General features: G+C 40.6%; 2 protein-coding genes across 2 annotated transcripts; both read right to left on the bottom strand.

Moving 5' to 3' along the window:
* Positions 1–177: 177 nt before the first annotated feature.
* Positions 178–7,529, bottom strand: gnao1b (guanine nucleotide binding protein (G protein), alpha activating activity polypeptide O, b). The gene is made up of 8 exons (XM_023395714.2): positions 7,124–7,529; positions 6,921–6,963; positions 3,897–4,038; positions 3,415–3,575; positions 3,190–3,318; positions 2,929–3,058; positions 2,033–2,186; positions 178–1,914 (listed from the first exon to the last, which is right to left on the bottom strand). The coding sequence occupies exons 1-8, from the start codon at positions 7,239–7,241 to the stop codon at positions 1,727–1,729; spliced, it is 1,065 nt and encodes a 354-aa protein (XP_023251482.1). The 5' UTR covers positions 7,242–7,529; the 3' UTR covers positions 178–1,726.
* A 2,369-nt stretch (positions 7,530–9,898) lies between these two features.
* tradd (tnfrsf1a-associated via death domain) lies at positions 9,899–18,368 on the bottom strand. The gene is made up of 5 exons (XM_023395693.2): positions 18,212–18,368; positions 14,117–14,270; positions 13,709–13,989; positions 12,490–12,637; positions 9,899–10,784 (listed from the first exon to the last, which is right to left on the bottom strand). The coding sequence occupies exons 2-5, from the start codon at positions 14,265–14,267 to the stop codon at positions 10,486–10,488; spliced, it is 879 nt and encodes a 292-aa protein (XP_023251461.1). The 5' UTR covers positions 14,268–14,270; positions 18,212–18,368; the 3' UTR covers positions 9,899–10,485.
* Positions 18,369–19,297: the final 929 nt, after the last annotated feature.

The raw sequence follows: 19,297 nt of genomic DNA, 5'->3' as shown, positions 1-19,297 counted from the left end.
ACTGGTCCATTCTCATAATATTCAGCCTAATTTCCTGGTCTAACCTGAATTCTCTGTACAGATAAAGCAGGTCAGTATGTGTTTAAACTTCTGCTGAGAGGACAGTGCTGCGATTGTTTGTTATCAGCCCTCTTAACCTTCTCCAGTGCAATCAGACTCAGACCACGAAGACGGGGATAGTTAGGAAAAGTGTGGCTTTAATGTAAACACAACATTCGATTGGCTCAGCACAAACATTCCACATGAGAGCAACCAATAAACTACTGAATAGGATGGGGTGCAGCACAAAAACATTCACAGTAAAAAAAAAAATCTGGTATAATCATAATATATATATACAGTACGGTGCTTTTAAGGTGAAAATGGAGATAGGATACGGGGACTGATATGTGATAGGTAAGAGTATACAGGGATGGGAAGATGAATTTCTGGGTGCACAGGTGAAAATGGAGAGCTGTACTTTTTCTCTGTGAAGAGAGAAATGTGACAGACGGGGGATAATGGTTCCCTGTTTTCTGATCAGGGGAGAAGAGGGTTAAAAAACTCCCCAACTCCCCCAGACAGAGGCTGCCTCAAATAATATTGTTCTCCTCGTGCAGTCTTCTATTTCTACACAGATTCACATCGAAGGGTAAAGCATCACACAGAGAACAAGATGTCATTGGAGGGCTGCTTTCCACCCTCTGAACCGCAGACAGGTATCGTGTACCCCAGTTTTTCATGACAGGAAATAAATATGTGGCACGGGATTTTCAGGAGGTAGGAGGAGGCATGTAGGGCATGAGGTTAAATAATTAAATCATTCGATGATAATAAAATGTTATATCTCTTACTTAAATAATATTAGTTGATAGAGTGAGCTATGATTTTTCTGATCCTAATCCCCTGTCGTTCCGATCTGTCGTTCTCAGATGGTTGGCACCGATATGATTTTTTTTTCTTTTTTTTTTCTTTTTTTTGAGATATCATTGGCTGATAGGTGTTTCCTCAGGGTACAGGAGGCCAGTGGCAATGGGCGGCCATTCTGAACAGAAGAATCGTCTCTTTCATTATGTTTTAAAGTAAAAGAGAAAGCAGAGAGTGGAACAGACCTGCAGGCTACTCAGTCATGTGTGGGACTGAAGGAGAGGGGAGCTTTGTCCCTTCTGAAAGTTAAAAGAGCCTCCTTCTTTCAAACCATGACCCTCAGCCACGAGTACAGCACCTCCCCAACATCATAATCATCTCCACCTTCACACACACAGCAGCTCTTCAAACGGAGCACCAGAGGTTGTATTCAGGACAGATATAAACGCCTCGAGACTTGCACATAAAAAAATGTCACATAAAGAATGGGACAATATTCCACGTTGTGCTTAAAAATGACATTGCACACTCCTCGTGATGTATTTCTGGGCTGAGTTTTTGCAAAACAAGACTCGAGCTGAATAAACCCCTGGTGCTGCCGCTTCTGTTTCTTTCCAATTGTTGACACATTCATCAACAAACAAAAATGAAACATTCAGCTCAAAAACACATTTTGATATGACAAAACTGGGGTTGTACACTGAAATCAAAATGAGAGGAAGGGAAGAAATCATGGCAATAATCCAGTGTGGTGTCTGACGGCAGCTCTTTGGGTCCATTTGGACGTGTAGAATTACATATTTATGTGTTTAAGTATCATCAAAATTATCATTATTAACACCTCATACTCTCCATGACAACCTCTGTGCTTGGCCAGGCCTCAGTATAAGCCACACCCTCTAAGGTTGTTTGCAATAATGATGTCAGTGACGGCATCAAACACTACCTGGATGTTTCCTGTGTCTGTGGCACAGGTCAGGTGACAGTAGATCTCCTTATTGGGAGAGCGGTTCTTACTCTCGAACTGAACCTGAATATATGCAGTAGCATCGTCGTAAGTATTAGCACCTGGAGACAAGTGGAGGAAAAAGAGAGAGAAGAGACCAGAGAGCATGAGGGACTGACGTTCATCACTTTGCTCAGGGTGCAGCTCTGACTGAGAATGAATGTAAATAAAGGGACTCACCTGTGTATTCTGGAAAACAGATCGTCAGCGGCGACTTCTTGATCTTTTCAGCGAACAGATCCTTCTTGTTGAGGAAGAGGATGATGGAGGTGTCGATGAAGAATTTGTTGTTACAGATGGAGTCAAAGAGCATGAGCGACTCATGCATGCGGTTCTGCAGGAAAAATTAACAACAATGAAGTTACTGTTACAGTGAGGAGAGAGCTTTAGGATGTGAGGTTACAACAAAACACCACAGTAAACACTGCATATAGCCAATTTACAGTTTGACTGATTGCTTAATGTACAACTGAGCAAATACAATAAAGTTGTTGATCATGTTACAGGTATATCCGTCAAAGATTGGATTTTATTTAACATCAGTGAGGAACAAAACAAATAATCATCTTAGAAGATTTTTCCTGTTAACCTGACCCCGAGCTCCTGACATAAAACACACACACACATACAATAAAAAATGAATAATAAAATAAAATAATCCATTAAAAAATGGCCAAATAAATCAACTAGAGTGGCATTCAGAGAGAGCAGACCTCCACCATGGCAAATGTTAAACAACATCCACCAGAAACTGGGCTATATACATAACAATTTGTTGTGCATAAATAAAATTGAGTCATGCAGAGAGAGGCACTGAAATCATGCAGCTCTTTTCTATGAAAACTGTCAAATAAATACAAAACACTCAAAATATAAATTTATGGCATCATCAGTCTGTAAATACTCATCTTGAGGACCCCGGCCACAATTGAACTACTGTTATTGAGGTCATACGGCATCCATCTTGACCACTATGGCATCAGCATGTCCCAGTCACAGCCTTTAACATGAGCCAAAGCCCCACCATGAATTGTGCACCAGAGGGATTCAAACTATATGAACGGAGTCACACTTACAGTTGTTTCATCTTCATGGAGCACCTGGTCGTATCCGCTCATAGCAACACAGAAGATAATGGCCGTCACATCTTCAAAGCAGTGGATCCACTTCTTCCTCTCTGACCTCTGACCTCCCACGTCAAACAGCCTGGAAAAAGTGCAAAAAGTCAGTTCAGGCGCAAGAGCTGTAATCCCTGAACCTAATCTAAGACAAAATGCCAACAAAAAAAGACAAAGGTGTCACAAGCTACGATGCTGCGACGTCTCTCCGCTTGCTACCTGAAATGTAGGTTTTTGAAGGTGAAGTGGGTTTCAACGATTCCGGTGGTCTTCACTCGGGTTCTCAGGATGTCCTGCTCTGTGGGCTGATAGTCTGCTGCCCCAATCCGGTCTAGACTGTCCAGGTAGCTGGTGACAGCAGAGAGGAAGATCAACAAGACTGTGGATTGGAAGGCCAGTGTTTTTCTTTTTCTTATGTTCTGATGATCGTTTTGGTCTACTCACTATTGAGCAGAGTCGTTAAGCTGGTATTCCCGGGCACGACTGAAGCACTCCTGAGTCCCAGCGTCGGCCCATACACGCTTCATAGCAGTGAGAAGCTCTGCAGAGTACGGCTCTGTGTCCTCCATACGACTGACCACATCGCAAACCAGCTTAGCATCGGCCTGGACAAAAACATTTCATAAGGTCAGAGGAAGAGGATCCAAATTATATCTGTATATTTATCATTAGTCGTCTATTGTAATGGTATTGTGGGCTTTTTACAAAGTCAGATATTTCCAAGAGTGGTGACAGTTGTAGTTTGACCTAGCATTGAGTCCATGTGAGGGTCATCAACTAAACATCTCAACCCACACAGTTATTGTAATTCATATCAACAGAATCACATTTTTAACCCCTAAATTTCAAGGCTGGATCAGTCAAATCTCAGTTTCTAGCCTGTCTGTAGACGACCATTTCAGCTGGAGAGTAAAGGTAAGACTAACTTTTCTATCCTTGTCTGCAAACTCGATGCCCAGTGAGTCCATGGCTCGGAGGATGGCTGCCAAGCTCTGGATGGTGTTGCTGTAGACCACAGGCTTATACTGCTTCACGTCATCCCCAGAAAAGCCATCTTCATGGATAATCCTGCATGTGCGCACAGATATTAGCACAGAGACACAAGCTTGGACTAAACAGAAAAAGTCACATATGTCCATATGTTCCTGCAGACTTAAACAATTCTCTTTTTTAAAATAAAAGCTCCACGTGTTTTGGCAGATTATTGAGCTCTTTGTGTGTGTGTGTGTGTGTGTGTGTGTGTGTGTGTGTGTGTGAGATAGAGGGTTCCTGCCTTCTTGGCATCAAACACAACACACATATCTTTTAGTGCTCTCTCCCTTCTTCCTACCATCTTTACCTAAAATGCATCTTAAAGTGTGTCAGTGTGTAATGGGACAGAAATTGATCACATTCTCAGTCTGTGATTTGTACTTAGACGGTAATGTGATATTTAAGCCATTTATAATTAATCATGGGCAATGGAGTGGAACCAGACAGAATACTAATCAATCACACTACACAGGACTCTGCTGTTACATTTAGTACAACACAGTTAAACTCCTTATAATCTAGTCAACATTAATTATCCACCAGCGCACCCTCACCCTGACCTCACATACACTAAATCTACAAAAAATCACTCATATCTTCCTGAAACTGACTTGTAATCCACATTTAAAGTTCAACATCTTCTCTTTGATTCCTTTGTGATCAATGATTGATGATTGATGAGGAAAATAAATAAGGGATGCTGTTTTTTTTTTTTTTAACCTATATTCATCTCAGCAGTGGACGTTAGGAAGAGATGTTTTATAGCAGAGGTCAACTACCCTGCCCGAATCAAAGACCACATCCACTAACTCCGCTCAAGTGACTGATCAATCGTTTTTCTTTTGCCCAACCAACAGTCCAAAACTCAAAGACATTCATGTATGACCAAGAAAAGCATCTAATCCTCACATTTAAGGAACAGGAACCAACAACTGTTTGGTATTTAACAAATGATTAAAACAATTATTGATTCATAAAAATTGTTTCTCATTAATTTTCTGTCAATCAGCAAATCAATTAATCAACCTATCGTAACTGTGACAAATGTTTGCACTGGGATCTTTAGGCATTAGGTTTACCCCCTCTGCTGAACATTTTCCCTGGGGAACTGATCTTTCAGTGTCTGTAAAATGCACATAATTAGGGATGATAAGTGAATAAGCCTCATAAGCCAAAGACAGAAGTTTAGATTAATATACCAATAAGGCTGCAACTAACAAATACATTTATCATCGATTAATCTGCACATTATTTTCTCGAATCACTGTTTGCCCATTTTCAAATTGCTCGATGTGTCCAACCAACAGTCCAAAACCTCAAAGACCTTCAACTTAATATCATTTTGGATGAAGAAAACCAGTAAATATTCACATTTAATGAAGTCAGAAGTGGTGAATTTTTGCCACTTCTGCTTAACAAATGGCTTAAACGATTAATAGATGATCAAGATAGTTGCAGATTAATTTTTAATTGCATGGACTAATCATTTCAGCTCTATATACAGTACGTGCGGTTGATGAAAACTTCACTGACCAATCAGAGTCTGAAAAGTGTAAAAATAGACGCTCTGACATTTCTGCAGCTGACGAGCATGGTAAGTACTACGTCTGCCGTCAATGAAGTTGCCTCTTGTTTAATTCATATAATCCATCTTCTCCATTGTGTGCTGTGATACTCCTGCATTATATGTCACATTTTCACAGTTTCTTTTTTTTAATCGTTGTAAAGTTTCTATTGGCCTCCCAGATTCTCTCTCTCTTCCTCTCTCTCCTTTTCACACCTACAATGCAGTGAAACTCAATCAGGTACAGTTTCACTGTAGCACTCAACCTCATTTCACTACCACAGCCAGGCCTGGATCAAACAAAATAAACTCTGGACCAGCATGTGATGATGATGATGATGATGATGAAGTTCAGACAAAACACAGCAGAGCATATTGAATTCACCCTCCAATACCTTAACTTTATTACCTGCAGTGTGTAGTAAAACCCATCCATCTGCTCCCTGCTTAGGCTAAAGCAAACCATGAAGAGTGTTTGTAAACACTATTTGGCCTCACTGTCTTGACTTCAGGGCAGAGCACTGAGTTATGGACAACCAGAGACCACAGGGAGGGTAATGAGGTGAAGGGAAGAGGAGGAGGCAGCTTGGGCGCAGTCAGTGCAGTGCAGGCCGGGATGTGCCGAGCAGGATGGAGGCAGAGAGAGAGAGAGAGACGCGGTGCTGCCCACAGATACTGGGAAAGATGTTTCCCAGGACAAAATATACAATGGACTGGGCCTTTTCCTGACTGAAACATCTAGAAACTTAACTAAGAGGTTTAGAGAAAACAACAACAGTGATTTAAAACATCAAAGAGTGATTTAGCTTAGACAGGGGAAGGTTTAGATGCGGTTTTAGAAGCCATATTTCTGCGTAAATCCGCTTTATAGGCAAAGTACTCCCGGCGATATCGGGCACTTAAAGCCATTAAGATTAAAAGCAGAGGTATTCACTAATGGAGCTGTAGTGACCTCACTGTAATTCACACAAACACACACACACATACAGGGAGAGCGAGCGAGTGAGCGAGCGAGAGAGAGAGAGAGAGAGAGAGAGAGAGAGAGAGAGAGAGAGAGAGGAACAACACCCACATATCCCCAGTCGCACACTCCCTGTAGTCAAGTAAAACCCTCGTTAACTACATTTCAGCACCCAGGCAGTGAACAGCACCCTGGGACGCACCGGTGCGGCCTCCGCAGCCTCAATGTCTGTCTGCACGAGGTGCTCGAGTCACCGGCACTCCTCCGGGGCTATGGCCTCTCGAAACATGGCGGCTCAACCTGCCTTAGCACAGATAAGGGAGGCGCAATCTCGGGCCTTTTACTCTGGCTGTGTAGAGCAGGGTAAAAATAAACGATAAAAAGGACACTCACTTCATCTGTTTGACGATGGTGCTTTTGCCGGACTCTCCGCCGCCTGTGGAGAAACGGAGGGCAGAGTGAGAGCCGGCAGTGAAATCAGTACCACGGAGAGCACCTCCGCCCCATGCAGTCCCACCACAAGCAACACCGAGCCGCGCCGCGCCGCGCCGCGCCGAGGCGCAGCAGCCCCACGGCCGGAGAGGCTCTTCTCTTACCGAGCAGAAGCAGTTTGACGTCCTTGGCGGCGACCATCCCGTCCTCCTTCAGGTTTTTCTCGATGGCCTTGCTCCGGTCCAGAGCTGCGCGCTCCTCGGCGCTCAGTGTACATCCCATGTTTCCAGGCGAATGAACAATCCCGTCGTCGCTCCGGTCCGCCCTGTCCGCCCTGTCCCTCACCGACTCTCAATCAGCGCGATGTCTCTCAGTCGCTCCTCTGCGCGGTCTGCTACAGCATTAGGCCCGGATTGAGGGCAGAACAGAGCCGGGATCCAGAGACGCTCTTTTCTCCGTGACTCTGAGTGTGTGTCTCTCTCCGTCCCCTCTCTCAGAGGGGGTTGGGGGGTGGGGTCGTTGTGCTCGAGCCTACGGGGTTGGGGTTGTTGTTAGGTGGGGAGGGGGTGTCTCTCTCTCTCTCTCTCTCTCTCTCTACAGGGCGGCGCTGATGATGATGACAGCGAGCGCGAGCGATTTCATCGTATGTGTTCACGAAGGCAGGCAGGAGGGGCGCGAGAGCACGAGGAGGGAGCAGGGCTGTCCGCGCGAGACTCACCTACCGCAGACAATCTGGCTGACGTCAGAGCAGCCGAGGTTTAATCACGGCCTGTGAAAGATTATTCACATTGGAGAGACTTCAGATGGGAGATGTCCTCCTGTCTCCTGGTGTCGGTGCAAACCGTGCCGTTGTTAAAATACTGACACTCGTGCCTTGTCGAGGAGTGCACCGGCATTTAATCATGTCAACACCAAACTACATTTACATTAATATGGAAAAATTATATTTGTAAATAAAAAATTTACAAGCAAAAGGGAAAATGTGTCTATATGAAACAAAACATTTCATCTATAGCTGAATTACTAACAAAAAAAACGCTTTCTTTCTTTCTTTTCTTTTTTTCTTTTAGACATTATGTTTTTTTTTTACTTGCTACCTGTTTTAATAAAGTTATTTCACTCTACTATTGTATTTGAATACACATTTGATGTACTTTTAGGCTACTTAACCTGAGTATTTACATTTGATTTTACTTTAGGCCTATACTACTTTACTTTACTACAGGGAAGAATTGGGAAGTATTATATGTATGTTTCAGCCCATCACATTCATTGGACAGTTATAGTTACTGATTACTAGATTAAAATGTTGGATTAAAAACATGATCAGTTCACCAAGTGTCTAGTTGGGGACCCCTGTCATGTTTCTGATGTCTATGAGTTGTAGCAGATCCACTACAGAGACAGTTCCCCTCTGAGCTTCTCAGATGGTTTCCTTTTAATAATCGTTAAAGGCGCAAAGAAGTAAAATGATCCAGTATTTCATAAAAGAGCAAAGATTAGAGAAAAGTCTTAAACACTTAGAAAAGGTCTGTGCATCACATATGTTTTTTCCTCTATCCCCTCCCATTAATCATCTCACCCCTGATTTATCTGCAGTGACCCTTCAGAGGGTCCCGACCCCTAGTCTGGGAACCACTGGACCAAAATTACATAACTGTATATAAAGCAGTTTAAATTATCACCATCTCGAGCAGGTGCTACAGTGAAAAGCTGCTTACACACTGACGCTTTAGTAATAATAATGTAATAATTATCATATCAGTCTTAGTATTCAGATTACTATAGTATACAGAGTACTTCATTGCAGGTAAAAATTAAAAGTACATACTGTAACTGTTAGCAGTAAAATACTTACAGGACTTACTCAAAGTATCAAAAGCAAAAATCTGTACCAGCGAATCATATTCTATAAAACCTACAAAGTAACATGTAGCTGCCAAGTGCAGTAGCCTTTTTGAATACTTCACTCTCAACCTCTACAGATCATAAGCAAATGTGATCTGGTGTGTGTGTGCGTGTGTGTGTGTGTGTGTTAGCAACTTCTTCACAGTTGCATCCAGGACCATTGAAATGACACACACCATATTTAACCAGCCAAATAAGAAATTATGGACTAGTCGCCAATCAAACTATTAAAAAGGAATGAAAAAATACTTTTTGTTTGTTTTTTTCTTAATCATTTAAATTTAACCACCTTCGTTGTGATCTGACAGTTATTTAAAGCTGCCTTTTCTGCACCGCCAGGTATGAATACTTGTTTTTTAGCCAAAAAGATAATGAAACTTTAACATATTTAGTCTTGAATAACAGTCAGCTTTAAAAAAAAAAAAAAAAAAAAACCCAACATATGTAATATTTGTATAAGTGTAGAATAATGTCACAATGTCTTCCACAGCCTGGTAGATAATGTCATAAATCCCCTGAAACAAATTGACACAATCTCAGTTTCTTCAATGGTAATTACAGCCGTGGTTACAGCCTAAGTGAAATGTGTGTGATTATCACAATTTATAGAACTGTGTATGTTTATCCTGGGGGTTGTTGCCCAACCATAAAGCAGAAATAAGTGTTTGTATGTGGTAAAAGCTTCTAATCCACACATCACATCTGGACGGACGGTCAAGTGGAGTAAAAGGGGGGGTTGGGCTCTTCACAATGGACCCTGAATGAAACCAGCAGACTCTATCCATCAGTGAATTTCCTCTGACAACCAGGCTGAGATAAAACCTTCTCTCTCACACACACACACACACACACACACACATCTCCACCTTTCTGCCCTGAAGCTTCCACAGCATGCCACATGCAGGCACATACACACTCAGCGACTACATCAGTAATCAGCAGTTCAATCATATGAGCAGGTGCACGTGTGTGTGAGTGACAGGGAGTGATGGTAGGCAAGGGGGATTAACACTAAATTGTACCTGAGGGAATTTTGACAAAATTATGTTTTCGTTTTAATTACACTAATGCATCAAACACAAACATGAAGACTTGGGTTTTTTTTTTTTAACAACCATTTAATTTGTATGCACCCATTTTGTAGAAAAGAAAAAAAATCAATAACCTTCAGTTGTTCACTCAGTAACAACACCCAACCGGTTCCATCTGTAAATTGACTTATGAAGCAGAAATAAAAGAGGTACATGACAGCTCGAACAGTGCCTTAAACTCAGGACAGCATCTTTTTTAACAGTGAGGACAGATCATTTCATCTAAATGAAAACAGTAATCAATAATACTAATAATTGAAAAGCAAATCAAGATATGAATCACTCAGTTCTCACAGAGATGTTACCATGTCTGACACACACACACACACACACACACACACACACACACACACACACACACACACAGGAATGATTTTAGACGTGGGGATGACAGAGACAGACGCCACCAAGAACAGACACACTGTTTATAAAAGAAGGCGGGACAAAGTCAACCTCTCCTCATGTAGGGAGGACCTGTCCCCCTCAGTTTTCACGACTCGTACACGCAGAACAAAAGCACAGTTATGTTACTCTCGTGGCTGTATGTCCAGAATATTTTCAGCCAGGCTGGTGAGTTTGCAGTCCTCCAGTGCTTTGACCAGCCGGCTCAGCTTGGCCGCTCTCCCCTCCGCCTGGATGAAGCGGCTGAGCAGCTGATAGGCTTGCTCATACAGCCCTTCTCTCTCATACTCGTAGGCCAGGTTGTCTATGGCCGGACCCTTCAGAGCCCGGCAGCTTTTCCCCAGGGCCCTCCCTACATGTTTCCACTGACGGCCCACTCCGTTAGAAAAGCTCTGAACATCTGCCGCTGTCAGCATTCGGTCCTCTGACGGTACAAAGGATAAAGGATGAAGAAAAAAACATTAATGTAAACTATACTTAATTGTGATTAATTAACTACGATTTATGTGCAAACAGTAAAAGTTTCCCAGAATAAATTACAGATCTGCAGTCTTAACCTTGAAGGACATTAATAGATTTTATACAGTAGCAGCTTTTTCCCATTAACAACGCATTAAAGTCGCAGTATTGGTTGTTTTTTTTTGCCACTTGGGGACAGTGGAACAAACACAACACTGATATATTATCACACAATAAAGTACTTAATTCACACATCCGGAAGATTCAAAGCAACATTCGCATGTATTTGAAGTAGGGTTTCTTTTTTTTATGCCTTTATTGGATAGGATAGTGAAGTCAGACGGGAAACGCTGGGACAGAGATCAGGGGAATGACAACAGCCAACAGTCCGGCCAGCCAGTGAGTCATATCAGGGACTCACTACTCAGGGCATCTGCGACCGCCTGGTAGGCGCCCTAACAGTTCAGCTATCGAAACGCCCCTGAGGTCTTGTTTCTAAGTCCAATAACCACTGCCATTTTTGCACTGTTTGGGTCACGAACAATTTTTGAGGAAAACATATTTTGAATACAGACTCAAAGTCTGTACCAGATCTTTGCTGCTTAAAAATAAGCTAAGATTTTTCAGTAGATATCTCTAGTGGCATATTTTCCCACTGTCCCTTGTCCCATCAAAACCACCATCATCAATTTACAAATCCCACAAGACAAAGTTAATGTGAGGTTGGTTATTTAATTTCAGTGTTAAGAGCTGCTCCTCTGTTGCAGCAGCCCTCTGGACTATATTCTTAATTTTACTCACAATACTCAGGTGTTTGACAAGTTTCACAGCTTGAGGTTTAAAGTAGTTGCTTTGAAAAAATGCCAACATATTTTGTTCACAGTTGCATTCATATAGTTGCAGCTACATTCGCTTGAAACCGGGACAGGCAGGGCTGTTGGAGGCCTTGAAGGAGGGACTCAGGGAACACAAGTCTCTTATGCCAGATACAGTAGTTTGACTGAGGAAGCTGAATCTAAATCTAAAACCCAAAAATCAACTAAATAAGAAGATCAAATCCCCTTTGAGACATTGTAGTGCCTCATCAGTTAATGTTGGCTTCACAGTTCATTATGACCTCGACAAATCTAAATCAATGCAACCCAAATACATTATCTGCAAGCACTAATCTCTTCCCATAGACTGACCATCAGTTTATAAAAGGTTGGATTAGAGAGTCACCTGACAACAGAGCTGAATTCATATGCTGTCAGAAAATCTAACGCAGAACAATCAATCAGCAAAGATGAATGTTGTGTAAACGGGAACTTCTCAAATTAAAAAAAGTTGCTTTTTGACTGCAGATCAACAACTCTCAATCTCTGCAGCCTGATGTTCACTATCATGGATCACATATTACAACCTTGTCTCTGCTACTTCCCTGTTGAAATAAACCGAACCGAATGGCTGACTGAAAGATAATAAATCAGTATAAAATGAAAAGAAAATGACTGGAGGTGATGTAGTGTGTAATATGGGCTTTAGGTGAAGTTATTAAATTTCATCAAGCACCTCAAACTGAAGGAAAAAATCTCTTTATCTGATAAACATTTTAGTCTCCACTCTTTCAGCTAGTGAAGGACACACTACACAAGACTCAAAAGTAAAAAAAAATGGTCATCTTGACTCACCAAACACTTTATTCTGAAACTTGAAGCAGTTGCTGGGAACAGAAGGCTCTTCCTGTGTGATGACGGTGGATTGTGGGGCAGGACCAAGGGCCTGACTCTGCAGCTGCTCCTCCAGACGATCGATCTCTTCATCGCGCAGGCGCTCCGGCTGATAGAAAATGACACAGATCACTTAAATTGAATAAGATGAATGAGAACATTCAGGTAACGCTCCTTCTGAGAGCAGCGACAATTACTTTTGTTTATGTTTGAGTGAATGTCCTGACACCACAGGACTCCCCTGTTCTCCACCTGTGCTTTATTCATCAAGACAAGAGTTCACACACTGACTCCCACTTACCTATGAAAATTAAAGAAATAAGTTGTAGTTTTGTGCTGTTTAGTGAGCAATGGTTTTTCTTCTTGGACACTGTCCATGGAGTGGACTTTATGCAATGTCCTTTACACTGTCTGATCAGTCACTGAAACGGATGACTACTGTACCAAGTCAGAAGCACTGATCCGTCCATTTTTTAAAGCAAGGTTGTGTAAACAGTGATTATGCGTGGCATAATTTTTTTTTTAGGTCAGCCACTGCGCCTTCTGTTATTGGTAGTATGACTCCTCCTATACCTTCTCACCCCTGCTGCAGCTGCGTTAAGCTTATGATCAGTAGGCTGTTGTTGTTCCTGTACCCTCTCCATTCTTTATAAAGTCTCTTAGTTTCTTACCATGTGGAGCCGTGATGCACTAGACACACTTCAGGGCAAGAGTGAGGAAGCGTCGCTGTTCACAGGTTCTTTTATAACCTTGTTCATGCAGTTTGCTTTCACTAGAAATCACAGGTGTGATCAGGTATATTGCAGCTGGTGAACTCACCTCTGTTACATTGAGGTTGTGCTTTCAATGTAGTAGTATCTAACTTATCTGTATTTACTTATACATAAGGTCAAATACACTTCAACTTAAAAATAATGTGATTATTGTAAGATGGTACATTTTTGAATGATTTAACATTTTAGTGATATTTTGCAGGGTCTATTCGGTTTTACTGTATAATGCATTGGTTAAATGAGTGTGAAAAACAATAAGGTACATGCTCCTAGAAACCACATCTTAAATGTCAACTTCAAATAACAATAGAGGGATGGATACAGTCACGTTTTACTGATGTGAATATGAATACATTGTCAGGCTGAATAAAAGAAGTGAAAATAATAAACAGAAACAGGGAGCATACCTGTGAAAGGTGGATGTGCTGTAGGCAAAGTTCCAGCTTGTCCAGATAGAGATCCAGGATGTGTGTGCTGGCCTTGAGCTGGGTTTCCACTGTTAACTCTTGGGGCAGAGCAAGAAGTCGGCAGGCGTGTTGCGAGACAGACTGACGCACTGCTCCAGAGCTGTAGCTCTCCAGGAACTGCTGACATGCTGTCACGTCCACAAACTTCACCTCCACCCCCAGGAAGGGATCAGCGTCATGGACCTTCAGTATCTCGTAACCCCCCAGACCTCCTGCAGAATCTGACCATGGAAAATGCTCATTAATAAAAGACCAAGAAAATGCATTTATGCAATTATAAATGCTTCTTCCATCTTAATTAGCATACTACACATGCCTAATAGATCCAAACAAAAATACCAGTGCTACCTATAAGTGTCAGCTTGATGACTTTGAAAATGATGAACTTTCCCTGTTGGTCTTTGTAGAGAGAGAGCAGGTTCACACGGGGGCAGAGCGACTGCAGAAACATAACTGCACACCCTGTCCATGGCCCACCATCCACAGTCTTGTCCGCCATTCTCTGAACACAAATTGAGACACATGGGACATGGTTCGACTAGTGAGCAGACAATATTAAAGCATCCTCTGTGACAAAGACACTAAAATTATAGAGTGATGAGTTAAAGCAGAAGAAGCATTGGTGTGTCGAGCTGCTGTAAAATACCCAGGAACATCATACATAACAATGACTGGGGCTGAAGATGCTGCCATGTCATTGTCCCCAACAGTATCTGTGTTTACTCAATGAAGAATTGTATAAACCTGAAGAAAATGACCCATTAACTTCACACATGTTAAAAGACCCTGAGGGGTTTTTACAAGTAATCAAATAACCTCCTGTGACACTGAGATTTCTGAAATTCAAGAATTTACCATCCTCTCAATTATCATGTGCATTTTTCATTCCCTTCACAGAGAAATCAGGACGCTTTCCATTCCCATTAAACATTTAGATTTTACCACATTTTCTCCGGGGATGTCAGAGTTCCAGGTTCCCTCTCTCCTATCAAAAGTCAATTAACTTTTTCCCTGCTTTTTTTTTAAAGCTCTGTCTCATTACACTTTCAGTTTTAGTTTGCTTGTGTGTCCTGGGGTCAGTGAACTGTTCTGTGAACTGACTGCTGTATAGTCTTACACCATCTCTCCTCTGTAAAGTGGGTTGATCAATAGAACTGGGTTTATCATAAGTGACTGCTTGTTTTGTTCCTTTAGTAACAAAGTTCAAGGCTTTTTGAAAAGTGCTATTATTACATAATACTATAACCATACCAGATTATAAGATTAAAAAACTGAAACCCCCAAAGATCAACACTGCCAAAAGATTAAGATTGGATTAGATGATATTTCAGAATGGACTTCTGAGGGACCCAGGTAGAGCGCTTTCTAAGGGGCATACAATATATTAGATGATTATTTGATCATCAGTAAATTAATTGTCAACTATTATGATAATTGACTGAGTCACCAAACACTTGCTGGTTCCTCAGGATTTGCTGGTTTTCTCTGTTTTCTATCATTGTAAATTGTCTGTTTGTGGAAGAAAAGACCTCACCTGTGGCTCTGTTAAATTGTGATGGCATGTTATAAACTAAAAGATTAATCAATCTCGCAAAAAATTATCAATAGATTAATAGCACACCAATATATATTTTTTTTAAAAACGAATGGTGATCAAAAAACATCTCAGTTACACGGCCATAGCACTGACTTCTTCATCAGATCCTGAACTTGAGACGTGATGAACTGCTGTTAAATATTTCTGTCCTTTCATCTGGTGCAGAAGATACAGTTTCCAACGACTTCTCACCAAGTGATGAGAAAAATAAATCATATAACCTCCTCACTAAATCCAACTGCCTGGACCAGACACAGCCAAAAATATGTTTATTCCTGGAGTTAAAACCACTTCTGTCGTAGTGGTCCCTGGTTGTTGTGGCCTCACTCCACCTTATCCTTTTTTACCCCAACCTCCCTTTGAAACCCTCATTACATAAAAACATGTTTAATCTCAGTCCTCCCCTCCCCCAGTCCAGCCCCTAACTCCTGTGCTCTGGATGAACCACTGAAGCCTGCTAGGTCTCTCTTGGTGTTGTCTCCATGCACAGGATGCACAGCGCTCTGCGTGGAAAGAGCATCCTCTCAGCTGGATTATATGCATGTCCTCATATTTCACTAATACACAGTATGTTTGGCTACTGGGTCTGCAGGACTCTCCACAACTTAGCCAGTATGTAATTATATGCTATCCTATCTACCGGTACTCTGGAAGTATACTGTGAGATTAATTCACCAGCTGTATGAGGATTAAGTGATCATCAGGAGCTTAAAATATATCATTTAGCTTTTGCTGCCAAAAGACAACCTCTAGTATTCCCTGGACAGTCCGTCTGACATTCAGGTGAAAAAATAATTGATTCACACATGAACTTGCTTCCACAAATGAATTATTTCACCTCATTGTGATGATCTTGTTTGTTTTCAGCTGTTTTGTATTGTCTTTAGTGTTTGATAGCTCCAGAGTTAAACTAATTATGTAGATAACGGCTTGATATGAAGTGAACTCACACACAATCAAATATAAATAATTGTAGGGATACCACTAATAATTATTTTCTGATTCAAAATGTGATGAAGCACGTAATCCATAAAATGTCAAAAAGTTGTGACAGTTGTCAAAGTTGACATGTTCAAATTGCTCATTTTGTCCAACCAACAATTTATAATGATATATAATCAGAGACAAGCAGAGTTCTCACACTTGAAAACAAGACCAGCAAATCATCTGCATTTTTGCTTGACAATTTACTTAAATATATAAAATATATACAAAGATGGGACCAAAAGTCAGACATTTGGGACCACCTGTATATATACTGAATATACATAGAAAGATTTACTAGTCAGAGTAATCTTTCCTCCTGTCCGTACTGGCCACAAAGAGATGTTTTCCTTAAGGCACTGGCGTGATTTCACCAGGAACTGTCTGTTCTATAAACCACAATTTGACAGACAAGGTAAGTGACAACAATGAATCACAACAAGGAACCTATATCATGGCCACAGGAGAATGTACCGCACTAAAATAAATGATCAGTTAATCAATCAACAGAAACATTGTCAACACAAAAACAAAATGGCCTGTGAATTCAAAAACATCAGCTGAAGCTAATATGAGGCTTCAAATAATCTGTGTTCAAGTCAGTATCTTCCGAAGTTTTTTTTTTTTTTAATTCCCTTTGCGTGTTCAAAGATTTGTGTTCTTGCTGAGCCGCAGAGGACAGAGAGCAACACAGAGGGATCTTCCTACAACAAGGCAGTAGCTTTGTCTAAGCCTCACAGCTGAAGTTTAGAAAGGATTTTTCCAAAGAATGAGGGCTGTGGATTTTATCCTCCATCAGTTAGACATTAGGAGGAGATGTCTTTACAGCCAGTATGGACAAGAGGAACATACAGTGAATATTAATGCTTTCAACATACATGGACGTGTTTTAAAACAAAACTTTTTTTTAAAAGTGAACCAATCCTTTAAAGCATTATAGTTTTAGAAGGTAAAACTTTACTTCAAGTCCACTTTTAAGCATGAGAAATATATAAACATTTAACAAATGGTTTCTAACACACTATAATGTGTTATAATATAAAATAATGACATTAATCAGTTTTTATCAATGTGCAGTATGAGTGAATGCGTATTAGTTTTCCAATTCAGACTAATATTACTAATTACTTTGTATTACTACAATTCCAACTACTACTACAATTACTACTACAACATTAGTACAATATTGTCATCATCTGTTTACACACCAGCCTTACAACACTTACAACTGCATTAAAGTGTGTTACAAACCACTTATGCTGAAAAGGATACATTCAATGGACAAATAAATTACTAAATGGATAAATAAATCAAAATTGCAGCCAACTACTTTTCTGTTAATTGACTAATCAATTAATCTACTATGCTTTCTCCGTATCTACAGCATTGGTTGGTTACTCGGTAAATAATAAAACTGACATGTACAGTGGGAGTAGATAGGAGCCCAATAACACATTCCAGGGTGTTAAACCGACCAGGCGTACACGTGATTTATGGCTATAACACGTGAAGTTAGCTAGTTACCTGCACCAGGTGAGTTTTTTTTGTTTCAATAATTTTATACCTGTATTGTAGTTTGATTCAGCCAACCGGAGACAGCAGCCTGTCTACTTGATAACTCTCACATTTCAAAGAGTTATGTTAGAAAGATGAAAACATGAAGGGATTTTGGTGTGTTTTGGAGAGAGAGTACGGTTCGTGTGGAGAAACCTCACGTTCAGCAGACTCAACTGCCGTAAAACATCGGCCAAACAAACGGTTGAAGTGTTTATTGAACAGCTCTAAGACACCGCAGCAGGCAGACATGTTGTTGTTTTGATTGAGTGCGAAGGAAATCTTAGTTAAAGTCGGTACAAACTTACCTTAAAACTTTGTTATATTGTTCGCTTACGCTTCTTCCTGAGAGATCACACCCACTGACACATTGAGAACTTCCTGGCCACCCATTGGCTGAGCAGAAATAAAAACGCGCTCTGATTGGTGGAAATAAACAACATGCCGCCCGGGGAAAAAATCATGACAGGAAGGAAATGTTTTTTTCTTTACGTTTTTTTTTTTTTTTTACTGTAGACATTCATATGTAGGCCAAAGCATTTCAATTACATATCTTTGAACTGTTGTGATTACCAACGACTGAAACATTATTATTGAAGGGGTAAAACGGATCAGTGAAGCGATTTAAGGCGACAGGCTGCTCGGTCTAGTGAAAAAAACTGTAATTGATTTAGTTTAAAAGCTGTATTTTCTCTACTTCCCTGTGTAAGACGTACAGGCCCCATGTTTCTGTGGTTATATAAACTGTTTCCACTCATGTTAACTGATTAACTGCTGAAAACCCCTAAAAATGCAAAGGAGGTCATTACATGGCCACATTCACCTCCTGAGGGGCCCTGTGGAAGAATTTTAACAAATTTGTAATTAATCAAATGATGTAGACCCAAATAATAGAGTAAACCTGGTGCTTGTAATCCAGCCTTGGGACAGAAGATATGGCTTTGACAGACCAATTAAGTGACAACAATGAATTACAAGAGGAACTTTTAAAAGTCAGTGGTACTGTAATGAGTAGTCAATTAATCAATTAGTCGATTGACAGAAATTTTCTCACCAACTATTTTGATAACTGAATTTCAGCTTGTCAAGTGTGAGGATTTTTTGTTTTTTTTCTCTGTTTTATATCATTATAAATTGAATATCTTTGAGTATGGACTGTTGGTCAGACAGAACAAGCAATTTGAATTTTTCTAACAAATAATTGAGTAAATGATTAATCCATAATAAAAACAATAATTAGTTACAACCTTAGTAGTGGCATTTCAGCATGCATTCTTTATGGAGACATACCTGACATCATTTTCTTGGCAAACATTACAGAATAACAAATAAATAAATTGCCATGGAAGAGGTTTTGCCAGATTCTATTGTAATTATACTGGTCAAAGATACAT

Source organism: Seriola lalandi, unplaced genomic scaffold, assembly GCF_002814215.2.
Source record: "Seriola lalandi dorsalis isolate HSWRI2012SDOR001 ecotype SW California unplaced genomic scaffold, Sedor1 jcf7180002054968, whole genome shotgun sequence".
NCBI classification, from domain to species: Eukaryota; Metazoa; Chordata; class Actinopteri; order Carangiformes; family Carangidae; genus Seriola; species Seriola lalandi.
Note: the sequence above shows the minus strand (reverse complement) of the source record. Positions and strands in the feature narration are given on the sequence as shown.

Coding starts and splice junctions, on each gene's coding strand:
- gnao1b (XM_023395714.2), bottom strand. CDS start 7,241: ATGGGATGTACACTGAGCGCCGAGGAGCGCGCAGCTCTGGACCGGAGC. Junction 3,576..3,896: donor TTGCAGACAAGGATAGAAAA/GTTAGTCTTACC, acceptor GTTTTTGTCCAG/GCCGATGCTAAGCTGGTTTG. Junction 1,915..2,032: donor CTGTTTTCCAGAATACACAG/GTGAGTCCCTTT, acceptor ACTTGTCTCCAG/GTGCTAATACTTACGACGAT.
- tradd (XM_023395693.2), bottom strand. CDS start 14,267: ATGGCGGACAAGACTGTGGATGGTGGGCCATGGACAGGGTGTGCAGTT. Junction 13,990..14,116: donor CATCAAGCTGACACTTATAG/GTAGCACTGGTA, acceptor TTCCATGGTCAG/ATTCTGCAGGAGGTCTGGGG. Junction 10,785..12,489: donor GTTTCAGAATAAAGTGTTTG/GTGAGTCAAGAT, acceptor TTGTACCGTCAG/AGGACCGAATGCTGACAGCG.